A 12,259-nucleotide genomic window follows, 5' to 3' on the forward strand; every position below is an offset into this window, starting at 1 on the left:
GTGACTGGTGGGCACCTGGGTGGTTCAGTGGGTTAAGCCGCTGCCTTCAGCTCGGGTCATGATCTCAGGGTCCTGGGATCAAGCCCCGCATCGGGCTCTCTACTCGGCAGGGAGCCTGCTTCCTCCTCTCTCTCTGCCTGCCTCTCTGCCTGCTTGTGATCTCTCTCTGTCAGATAAATAAATAAAATCTTAAAAAAAAAAGAAAAGAAAAGAAAACTGTGACTGGCAACCCACCTATTAACTAGCTCAGCTTTCACAGTTAGCCCAGAAACAGGCTTAGAGTATAAACCTACACGCCCCAGATGTGGGCTGGTTGTCTTTTCCTCCTGTAATGTTAAGACATTTACTTTGTGGAGCACGGATTATTCGGAAATAAGGTACAATATCCCTGTTCCTCTGTACAGAAAAGCACTGAATTTGGAAAGGAGTGGGGAGTCATGCTATTTCCATGCCTCTCGGCTGTCAACGTGCCTGGGGAACATATGATGAGGTCTGTAGAACTACCAATTCCCAGGTCCACACTTGAAGATTCTGATATGAGTATCTTTTTTTTTTAAATATTTTATTTGAGAGAGAGTGAGCAAGAGAGAGCAGGGGCAGAGGAAGAAGAAGCAGACTCCCCACTGAGCAAAGAACTCCACGTGGGACTCGCTCCCTGGACCCTGAGATCATGACCTGAGCCGAAAGGGGGCTTAACCAACTGAGCCACCCAGACCCTTCTGATATAAGTGTCTTAAACAATCATTGCTTACGATTTGAGAATAGCTGGATGGTGTTTGGGATATAACTTTGCTAGTTTAAGAGTGAGTGTGTAGTTATATCAAAGTCTAGTTTTGGAACGTAGTTGCACCATTTACTTGGTGTATGCTCTTGGCCAAGTTGCTTAACCTCTCTGAGCCCAGCTAGAGTTTACTCTTGTATCACATGAGGATATTAGTGGTATTTAAACTGTACTGTTTCATTGTGAGGATCAAATGAACCCTGCTTAAAAAGCACTCAGCCTGGAGTAGGTCTCAAATATGTTAGCAATTGTCATTAAGAACGCTTCATTTATGACCAATATGCACTATGAATACTCTTCTTTTTTAGATTTTTTTCATTTTTTAAAAAGATTTTATTTATTTATTTGACAGAGAGAGAGTAGGCAGAGAAGCAGGCAGAGAGAGGAGGAAGCAGGCTCCCTGCTGAGCAGAGAGCCTGATGTGGGGCTTGATCTTGGGATCCTGGGATCATGACCTGAGCCTGAGGCAGAGACTTAACCCACTGAGCCACCCAGGTGCCCTAATACTCTTCTTAATAATATCCATCAACATAGTGAATTTTCCCAAATACGTATGTTACGATTTCATTTATTAAGTATTCATGATGTTGGTGACCCAGAAATCCCAATTTCCCTCCATTTTGCATCTGCCGGTTTTTTGCCTATTGTTCCTTTTGACCAGCGATTCTGACTTTCCAGACAAATGAAACCAAACTCAATGCCAGTTTCCTTTTCAAAAGATCATCTTTATTATTTCTCAGGGCTGAACACAGCACTGAACAGAAACATCTCATACACGTACACCCATCTGGTGGCTCGGGTGCCACTTCTGCCTAGAATAAATGACGACAGTCACGCAGTCGTCACCAATCACAGTGCAAGTGAGGGGAGCAGGGGAGGGTGGCGAGGAAGGTATCTTGGGGTCTCTCGGAGCACACGGTCCCAGAGAATGACATTGAACATAAATAACAAAAATTAAATAGTATAAATAAATTGGAATTTAAGTTAGAAAGAGTCCCAGAGTGTGGCTGTTTGGCAACAACCAGCCCGCAGGAGAGGTAGCTGTGGAGGTTGTAGGGGTGTTTCCAAGGCTCGGACCTCTGCTCTCCAGGCAGCCCACTGAGGTCACTGGGTTCTCAAAGCTTCCGGGCCACTCAGGCATTCAGCTCCAGGTCGGTCACGTACTCCTGGACCCAGTCCTCAGTGGGGTCGGCACAGAGCTGGCGGCCTTTTCTGGTCTGGAAACTGCGGAGAGGGGTGGAAGGATTATTTATTGAGGAATCCAGCAGCGGAACTCTGGGCCCGCTGTAGCCCCTCACCCCACCCTCTGCCCTGGACCCTCTGCCCGTCTCGGTCTAGAGACCTCCTCTCACTGTCTCACCACCACCGCCTCCTCCCAAGGGATCCTGCTGCCACCTCCTTTCTCCCTCCCTTCCCTCTGGGCTGGGCCAACCCTCCCTGACCTCGCACATCCCTGGCCAGGTCAGGTCACACCTCAGAGACCTGGGTCCCACATGCCATTCCAGGATGGCGCCCCTGGCCAGTCTGTGCCCTCGGGTGCTGCCCCCACTCCAGACCCTCCCCATCTTCCCCAGAGGCAGGCAGGAAGATTGGCACTTACATAACACCAGGCTTGGAGCATTGGCTGCTGGTCTCAAAATAGTCGACTATGAACTTGCGTGTAATCTGCTTGGAGACGTAGGAGAAGCAGCAGGCGGTTGGGGTGTCCGCACCAACTGGAGGAGGAGAGAGAGTGAGCCTGAGTCACATTTCAGAAGGAAAAGTCAGATCTGAGGTTGGATCTCTGAGAGGATGAGGAAGACTCAGAGGAAGCCAGCGTCGCTCTGGGTACGGGCCGGCAGACAGGGTCGCTGGAAAGTGCTGGGTGTCTTTGCCTAGAAGTGTGCCTGTCTCTGTTCTGGCTTCTGTCTGGGTCCTTCTTTGTCCTTGACTTGAACAGACTTTCTTGATGTGATCCAAACATCCAAGCAGACTTTTTTCCTCTCTCTCTCGGAAGTTTTGTCTGGCTCAAGGAGTCATGCCCCAGCAAAAGAGAAACCTTGGATGTCTTTCTTATGACATCCAAGGGACAGAGCCCTGGGGAGACCTCCAGGGAGTGAGGGGAAGGATGACCCCACTGAGAGGTCACCAGGCTTGGATCTTGCCTCTCACAAACTCATTTGCTTAGGGTCCCTATTTTGCCACCTGTAAAATGGAACTCCAACTCCCCTACCTCCCCCTAGCTCTCAGATCTGGGGACTGGAGCAGCTAAAACTCCTGTATAAAGACGAAAGTAAAAGTCTTGAAAAGAAATGCCACAGTTTTCAAGCCCTTTGAGAAGCTCCCTTTTTTTCTCTTGGGGGCTCCCAAGGCCGGAAGACAGAAAGAGGAGTGGTCTGATTATGGGGACAGGGAGTGGGGACCGTTGTGAGAACAACAGAGACTCACATGGTGCAGAGAAGACCTGGCTGCAGAGGGCCACGATGCAGAGGAGGACGGCGAGGGCAGCCCCGGGAACCTTCATGTTGCTCAGCAGGGTACGGCGTGTGGGCTCGTTTGTCCGTGGGGTGGGCCTGGGCACTGGCTGCTGCCTCCGTCCTGCTGGAGTGTGAGCAGATCTCCCCTGCTCTTTATAGCCACCCTGGTGGAAGGGGAACTGGAATCCGGGGGTGTGGAGGGAAATTTTTAAGGACAGTGGTGTCACGCTGAGTATTTCACAACTCAGGGTCCTAGGGGACCACAGGGGTTCAGGATATCCAAGAATAGCTTCTCCGAGCTCTAAGTTTCAGCCCGAAACTCATGACTTGTTCTGGTTTCTTGTGAGGAAATGGTTTCCCCCCCGTGAGCGGGAGGAGAGGACTATGTGTTGACCCGAGGCTATTCTTAGGCAGGCTTTTCCCATAAGAACTGATCTATACGTGAGCTCACCAGCCCTGTCCTTCCCACAGAGCTGAGACTTCTGTGCTTCCTCTGCTGCGGGGCAGGGAGGGGGGTCATGCAGAGGGTGCCACACACCTGCTTCGGATGCAAGGCACTGACCTGGGGAATTCTCGCTGGGGGACCTGGAAGCATAGCACATCTCCATTTCTTGTCCTGTCATTAGACAGTCACCGGGTGACTACAGGTTCTGGGTTAACATTGGATGAGGATCAGAAAGCACAGGAGATGTGGGTGTTCAGATGTCAGGAGTCTAAAAATATACCCTGTAGCCTAGAAAAGGCATTTCTAGGAAGGAGTTCTAAAGAAATAAACCCGAACACAGAGGCATCTTTAAACATAAAGACATCTGACGTAGCATCACTCATGCTTCTAAAACAAGAAAACCCAAATTCTCCTCTATGAGAGGAGGATAAAGTAAACACTGGATTGTTCACTTCATTCATGAAACTGAGTGAAGTGAAATGGCGTAAATATATCATAACATCAGTTATAAAAAGGGAAGATGAAAAATTGTGCAAGATGAAGAATTATACAAATATGTGTATGTATGTGTAGCCATACATGTACGACAAATACTATAACCACGTGTATATTTGGGATATAGATGTAAACACTAGGAACGGGAAAAACAAAAAGCATTGGGAATAAATGTCCCAAAGCACCAACAATAGCTATATTTGTGTCTATGGTCTATGGATAATTAATTTTTTTGTTTTCCCCTTTTTCTAGACTTTTTTTTTCCCTAAAGTGAGAATATATTACTTTCCTGGTCAGCCTACCAATTTATGAACCCATTTTGTTTTAAAACATTTACAGTATCACCATTTGGAAAGTTGTTAGTTTGAAAGAAATTTTTGATATACTGACATTTCTGTCCAATGGTCTTTGTTAACATGAAGTTTTGATTTCCATTTCTCTGAACTCTTTTAAGAACCTGTGTGATATTTACATAAATTTTGACAAAAATTCAAAGCAATTTTCATATTCTTCTCCAGTCATAATTTCAGTGGGGTGAAAAGGTCTCCTTTTCAGGCAAATCGACATGTTTTTTTCTTTTCTATCTTTTATTATTTTATTATTACATAATTAATAAACCTAATGCACAGTTGGCCTTTGTCCTCTAGATGCTCTCAGTCTGATAGGAGCAGGTAGAGTATATAAACAGGCAACTATAGCATTTAGCAGAAAGTGCCAAGATTCCTAGGAGAAAAATTAATGGAGGTTCACAGCACCAGGAGGAGGGAGAAATCACCTCCCTCAGGACAGTCTGGGGAAGACATCACAGAAAGGAAGGAACTTTGCTTGGGTCTTGGAAGGTACACAGGATTCGAACACATATAAAGGGGGGGGGGTAGCAGTAAGAGGTCCAACTGGTACAGTCACAGGTGTGGACTTGCCAGTTCAGAGGGAGGAGCAAGAAGTTTAGTGTAGCTGTATCGTGGCAGAGTGAACAGGGACAAGGAAACTAGATTGGGGTCAAATCAGGAGGGTTTTGAAGTCCTCCAGAAGGGGCTAGAACAATGGTGAGAGTAAGACATAAGCAAAATGAGGTCACACCTTAGGAATTCTCTCCTTCCTGTGTGCCTATAAGACCTTCTCTTAAAACACATGGGCTCGGGATGCCTGGGTGCCTCAGTTGGTTAAGCATCTGCCTTGGGCTCAGGTTGTGATTACAGGGTCCTGGGATCGAGTCCCACATTGGGCTCCTTGCTCAGTGGGGAACCTGCTTCTCCTTCTGCCTGCTGCTCCCCCTGCCTGTTCTCTCTCTCTCCCTCTCTCTGACAAATAAATAAATAAAATCTTAAACAAACAAAATACATGTGCCCTCTTTTCATCCCAAATCTAGGATTGCTAATGCTAATCTTGGGAGAGGCTAAGGCAAGATCAAGGACAATGGCAGGTTACCCTGGGCTTCACATCTAAGTGTCTTCCCTTGTTACTGTTAATTCCAAAAAAGGAGTCTCACTTGTTTCAGTGGAAACTCTAAATCATATTCAATGCCTTCTCCTCTGCCCGCCCCCTCTTCCCCAGCCCTCAGCTGATACCCTGAACTGCACACTCTCATTCACTTCTTGGGGAACCCCCTTCAAACTTGTGATTCAGTTTCTGAGAGTTGGATGCTATCAGTTGGGAGGGCCAGAAGAAGGAACTGGAAACTGCTGAATCAACCTCTTTCCTGATAGTGGACCTTTAGTTACCGCACCAGCCACATTGCTTTGTAATGTGTTATTTATGCAATTTTCTCTCCAAACATTGAAACCATGTCCTGTTAATTTTTAACCAAATTCAAATCATGTCTTATTGGTTAACTTAAACCAAAGGCTAGCACACAATTATTATAACATGATGAATTGTCTGAGATCATATCCCTTATAATTTTTGTTCTTCTAATAAAGGTGCTTTACTGAATATTCAATTTTATCTTAGTGTTTATATATTTGGAAGTCTTTCCATATTAATCCTCAAATCAGAAAATAGTCCTTTGTCCTATGTGCTTTTCCTAGATGAGAAAATAATATACTTGTATACAAAGTATGTGCTTGATGTGCATATGTTGAATGAAAACTGTAAGACGACTTCGGATGGTTGAGTTGGTTGAGTGGGTCTTAGAAATTTCCTAGGTGGTAAGTTGATGTTACCAGGTGAAATGACTTTCCCAGGCTCACACAGATGGCTTTGGTCAGTTTAATATTTCCCTGTCTGTTTTTTGGCAGGTTATCTCCAATGGTGACCACAAGGCTTGACACATAGTAGAGCTTAATAAATATTTGGTGAAGGAATGAATAAATCACTGATTTGACCAACAGTGTGTGTTATGCCCAAAGTCCCACTATGGAGCTGACATACTAACAGGAAGGAAAGAATCAGAAGGGTCCTGGTGTCGAGGTCTTGTTCTTTGGTGGAGCATCCAAATTCTCTCATGTGGGGGTGACACCAAGTAGCTAACAGTAGCATTGTGGACCTTTCGGTTTGGAGGGGCTTCATTTATGTCCTTGCTTTCTGGCTCATTCCAGCCTCTTTGAGGTCCCATTCCAGTCCAAGAGAGCATCCTAGCCACGAGTGCAGGGAATTTTGGCTGAACAGTTCATGTTCTGCAACGTCACTGCCTTGTTCTGCACTGTTCACCCCTTCACTGCTTCCCATGCCCTGGCCCTGCTGGATGGGTTTCCTTCCCATTTCTGGCTCTGTGGCTCCACTGTCTTGGGCGTTGGTCCCAACTCTCTCCCTTCAGCAGCAGGAGCTCCATGGACAGGCTTGCTGATAATAACAAACTGTTTGACCTAGCCTTGGCTCCCATTTTAAAGGTTTGGCCCCACTTTCAGGTAGGCAGAAACTATATCCCATCCTAGAGAGACAGTGTCTCATTAATGGGGCCCCTGCTTTCTATAGCATGGCCCTTTGTGATCTTGGACTCTTCTTATCATTCTCCTCTGGCCATATTGCCTATGTAATAGAGCAGGGAATCCCTTTGGTATTGGATTATATCAAACCCTGCTCCCCCTTCTCTGTTCTCCAGTCAGTAAAAGGCATCTCTACCTACAAAGCTTCCAAGCCAGAAATCTGGGACTCACCTTTGACGCCTCCCTCCCTCTCATTTGCATCTATACTGTATTTGGAGTGAAGTATGTCTACTTCTCACTGTTCCCACTACCACTATCTTAGGTCAGGACCTCATCATTTCTTGCCATCATTTCTTGCCTCATCATTTCTTAGTGCTGTAAGAGTGTCCTGTTAACTGTTTTTCCTTCCAGTTTTGCCTCTCTTCAGTCTGTCCCATCGCATGCCATCCAAAGTGATTTTGCTAAAACTCAAATCAGTCTCTATCTCTCTCTGTTGAAAATATTTCAAATACCCTGCATGGTTTCCAACATGAAATGGAAGCTTCCCCTCCATGACCTGACCCCCGCCTCCCTCCTTGGTCTGTTTCTTGCCACTTTTAGACTTCCTGGAAACTCAGACTCAGTCCTGTGAAACACATGTAATTCCTTAAAAGTGCAGGCCTCTCCTTTGCTTTCTATGAATGAGGTGTCTGCTCCTCCTTCTGGGAGATCACAGGGCAGAGTGAATTCCTATAAGCACGGGTACATCCCATGATAGCTGCAGAGATGAGTATTTACAACAAATAAGGAAAGCCATGGTATAATAAATTCCCTTAATTTTCTAAGGACAAGGGAAACCCATGGATTCTACTCTTCAAAGACATGCAGAATGCTAAATTGTAAGACATTTTACATCACAATAACAGAACTTTGGTTTTTAAGCTTTTAACATAATTTTTAAATTTTTAAAAATTTATTATTAACATAAACTTATAGTAAGCACATTTCCCTTTTCTGATTTACTTGTGCTCTGGAGACAGACCTCCTTTTTTAAAAAAAAAAAGATTGGGACACCTGGGTGGCTCAGTTGATTGGACGACTGCCTTCGGCTCAGGTCATGATCCTGGAGTCCTGGGATCGAGTACCGCATCAGGCTCCCAGCTCCATGGGGAGTCTGCTTCTCTCTCTGACCTTCTCCTCGTTAATGCTCTATCTCACTGTCTCTCTATCAAGTAAATAAATAAAATCTTTTAAAAAGAAAAGATTTTATTTATTTATTTGACAGAGAGAGCAATCACAAGTAGGCAGAGAGGCAGACAGAGAGAGAGGATGAAGCAGGCTCCCTGCTGAGCAGAGAGCCTGATGTGGGGCTCAATACCAGGACCCTGAGATCATGACCTGAGCCAAAGGCAGAGGCTTTAACCCACTGAGCCACCCAGGTGCCTCAGGAGACAGACTTCCTTGATGTCGCTTCCAAATCTAACATGTAATAGCTCTGTGTTCTTCTGTAAATTAATGACCTCTCTGTGCTTCAGTTTCTTCATGTGTGAGGGGGGATAATGGTACCTGCCTCAGAGGACCCCCCAGGAGGATAAAACACATTAGCATCTATGAATGTTATGTATAACATAACATATATGTATAACATATAACATAACATATGAATAACAGGCTTTAAATGTTACTGGCTCTTGTAAGCGCTGTGTTAGTGTTAGTTACTATCGTTATGTTAATGTTATCTATCATTAGATATTACTGAACTATTCCAGTTAATCTATTTCATGTATTAAAAAAGGCACAGGTCTCTTGGTCTTTGACTGACAAACCCCAGCCCTATACTTTTTGCCTGGTTAATCATTCTTCAGATCTAAGCTAAATTTATAATAGAGAAATGTTAGCACAACCTACATGGCCTGACCTAAGTAACAGAATGGTTAATTATAACATTTTTAATAAAATTTTGGTATATCCATGCAATGAAATACCATGCATGCCCATTTGGAGTAAACTTTGTGTTTTTTAATGACATGGAAGAATGTAAAGTAACAAAAATAAGGTATACTAGTTCAAGAAAAAATGGTAATGGACAATAGTAAAATATAAAATCATATACAGAATGCTGGCTCATTTTTGTTTTCTTATTATGCTTTCCTATGTTTTCTAATTTTTGTAGAGTGTTGATGTATATTTTCTATGGAAAAAAACAAACAAACAAAACTCAGGCGTTCCCTTTCTTGACATTTCACCATCACCTTCCAAAGCATGTATCCCCAATGCCTGAAACAGTGCCCAGAATACAGTAGACACTCAGTAAGGTTTTATTGAATTAGATTTCTTCTCTTATTAGATATTCTCTGTGACCAAACTGGAAAGAGCTTGAAACAGGTATAAAAGCACTGTTGGAAGGAAGAAAGATGCTTCCTAAAGAATACTGAAAGTCTTCCGAACCCTGGTGAGGCTTTAACCTTCTCTCAGGAAATGAACATCCCTAAAGTCACTGACTTCCACCCTTGACTGCAAAGAGCAGGCTGTGGTAGGTGACGAAGACCCATTTCCTCTTTAAGAAGAGTGAGTCTGCTGGCTTGAGGGGTGGAGTGATTATCTCTGATGAACTGCTTCGATCACCTTCCTGTCTTACAGATTCCATCCTGAGCCCCCACACTTTGGATAATGTACTTATTTCTTCCTTCTACAATCCAGTTTCTGCTCCCATTTCCCTGAGTAACTTGACTACCACATTGGCAAGACCAAAGGATTTACCTATATTGGTTTATTGTCTTGGCAAAGTGACCACACAGTTAGCTCATGTTGGTGGTCCAGTCTCAACATTTGCTCACAAGGACTTCTCTAGTTTTGGGCATTCCACATCCTAGAGGCTAGTGTTCTTGGCCCTGACACCCAATGGTCTCCCCAATCCTCATGCATCTCAGTACTTTCCTTCTAGGTGGGCACAGAATGTCAGGATTGATTGCTTCTGTTTCCTGCTCCTCAACAGCTTTGTAATCTCTTCAGAGGGTCTGGTACCTTCTGGGACTTCCTATGTGTACAGTCTCAGAGGGTCATACCTGTAAAGGAAGTTCCAACCCAGGAGTTGGAAGACTTTGGTTATTGACACACATCCTGTGTGACCTTGATTAAGTCTTTGAACTACTCTGAGTTTGTATTCCTAATCTGCATAATGGCAAAACAGATCGGGATCAAATAAAACCATGAGTGAGGATCTGCTGGGGGAAATCAAAAGTACCGGGACCTCTGCAAGGTCCTGTTATTGCTGTAGCTAGTGGTCCTGTGTGTAGCCCTGGGAAGCTGGGAGGACAAGATGAGAAGACAGATGTGAAAGTGCCCAAAATGGAATTATGAGCACAGTGCTAGCAAGGGCATAAAAGGCAAAACTTCTATGTTACCACGAGTGAGGGGAAGTGAAGGGTTTCCCTGCTCAGAAGTGAGGAGGTGGACACAGGGATCCGTGGGACCAGTTAACTCTTGCTGCCACTCCTACAACCCTAAACTGGAAAGAGCTGAGTCTAGAAAAGTTTCCTTGATGATAAAACTACTGGGTATGTGGGTGGCAGGCAGAAGAAAGAAGAGAATTACCCCATTGAGGTTGGGGAACCACATTTTGGATAGTTTTTCAAAATGATCAGTTTATTTGTACTTCATTTAGCTAAATGGAGTTCACATCCTGACTCCATGTTACCTGTCACGTCCCCTCCAATTAAAACTGGTAGTTTGGCTGCCTCTGGACACCTATTAAGCAAATGTCTATTGAATACCTACTGTGTACACAGAGATAAGCATAACATGGTTTCTGCATCAAGGAACTCCCTTTGATGCAGAGAGGGAGACAACCAAATATGTTCTAGTTGATATGAAGGAGGGAGCTCTGGAAGAGCTGTAGGAGCATAGAGGAAGATACAGAATTTAGTTGGAAGAGAGGTGGGGGAAGTTCTCTAAAGAAGATGAGCCCTTTTTTTGTTGTGTATTTGAGAAGGATTTTTTCTCATTCTCTATTGACTATTACTTAGAAATAACCTCCATGCATAAATCTCAGATTTAAATCATTTAAATCATTGATTCAGCTTAACATATTGATAGAAGCCTTTGTACTTTTGGTGTAGAATTTCACTGGTGTGAACACAGCATTATTGTTGGGACCTTCACAAACAAAAGATTTTATCTCCATGAGCCAAAGGTCAAAGCAAGGCTAGGAAGCCAAAGTCAACAGTCAAATTCATTGTGTGGCTCAATGTAGACTAATTACCCATTCTTACCTATGACCATTGTCCTGTTGTTCCAGGGAACAGGACTTCGTAATCCCTCCACAGCTTGAAGATCAGCACACCCCACTCATTTAGACAGAGGACTCCATGTCAGACAGAGGACTCCAATGACAGGGTCATTGGTTGAATGTCAAGTGCTCCTTCTTAGTGCACAGTGGGGTTTAGACTTGACTGGAGACCATTCATTGACAGCCAAGAGATGGCCTTCTCTACCCTTTGGCTCCCTGACATTTTGTTTCTACCTCTGATATGATGCTTACCTTATTCCATCTCATGACATCGTTATTTCTGTCACTGTCTACACTGTCACTAGACTAAAACTTCTGAGGGCAGATTTGGGGCTTCCTTCAGCAGATGACCACTCAACTGAGTTGAATGGAAATGCCATGAATAACAAAGTCTGTAGATTTGGGGGAACATTAAGACATATCTTCCTTCCCTTAAGGCAAGGTGCTTGATGCATGAACATGAAATCCCATCAACCAGGAGAGACAAAGTATCGCAGAACCTCAGAGCTGGAGATGGAGGACTTGGTAAAGATTGATACGTTGGAAGCAAGACTTGCACAAAGAAAAGCGTAAGGACAGGATGGAGAAGAGAAGTAGAGTTTGTGAGTGTATAGGTGGTGGTGGTTGGGGAGTGATGAAGTAAGATGACATTGAACTTTATTTAGTAGCCCTGAAGTACTCCAAAATGCTACCCTGATCCTTCCTAGCCCACATTTGTACAGCACCCAGGAGGCCTGGCTCTCATCTTTCCCTCTTCATTCTTCCTTCTCAGGGCAGAGGCAGGTAGCCATAGAGGCAGGGGTGAGCAGATGGGTCAGTGTGGGTGAGACGACGGTGGACAGAGATCTTGATCCAACCACTGAAATTGCCCCTGCATGTCCCACTCCATGAACTACTGTGTTCTTGGTCTTTGTAAACTTCAGGTGGTCAGCAGCAGGTGCCTAACCAGGC

General features: G+C 44.5%; 1 protein-coding gene across 1 annotated transcript; it reads right to left on the bottom strand.

Moving 5' to 3' along the window:
• Positions 1–1,485: 1,485 nt before the first annotated feature.
• On the bottom strand, positions 1,486–3,416 carry LOC309851769 (C-C motif chemokine 3). Its single transcript, XM_082707429.1, has 3 exons — positions 3,209–3,416; positions 2,382–2,496; positions 1,486–2,005 (listed from the first exon to the last, which is right to left on the bottom strand). Exons 1-3 carry the CDS (start codon positions 3,282–3,284, stop codon positions 1,915–1,917), a joined length of 282 nt encoding a protein of 93 aa, XP_082563555.1. The 5' UTR covers positions 3,285–3,416; the 3' UTR covers positions 1,486–1,914.
• Positions 3,417–12,259: the final 8,843 nt, after the last annotated feature.

This window comes from Mustela nivalis, assembly GCF_964662115.1.
Source record: "Mustela nivalis genome assembly, chromosome: 17".
NCBI classification, from domain to species: domain Eukaryota; kingdom Metazoa; phylum Chordata; class Mammalia; order Carnivora; family Mustelidae; genus Mustela; species Mustela nivalis.

Bases quoted from the DNA above. Each gene is read 5' to 3' on its own strand.
- LOC309851769 (XM_082707429.1), bottom strand. From the start codon at position 3,284: ATGAAGGTTCCCGGGGCTGCCCTCGCCGTCCTCCTCTGCATCGTGGCC. The intron at 2,497-3,208 runs GTGAGTCTCTGT...CTCCTCCTCCAG, and splicing joins CCAGGTCTTCTCTGCACCAT to TTGGTGCGGACACCCCAACC. The intron at 2,006-2,381 runs GTAAGTGCCAAT...CCCTCTCCGCAG, and splicing joins TGCTCCAAGCCTGGTGTTAT to TTTCCAGACCAGAAAAGGCC.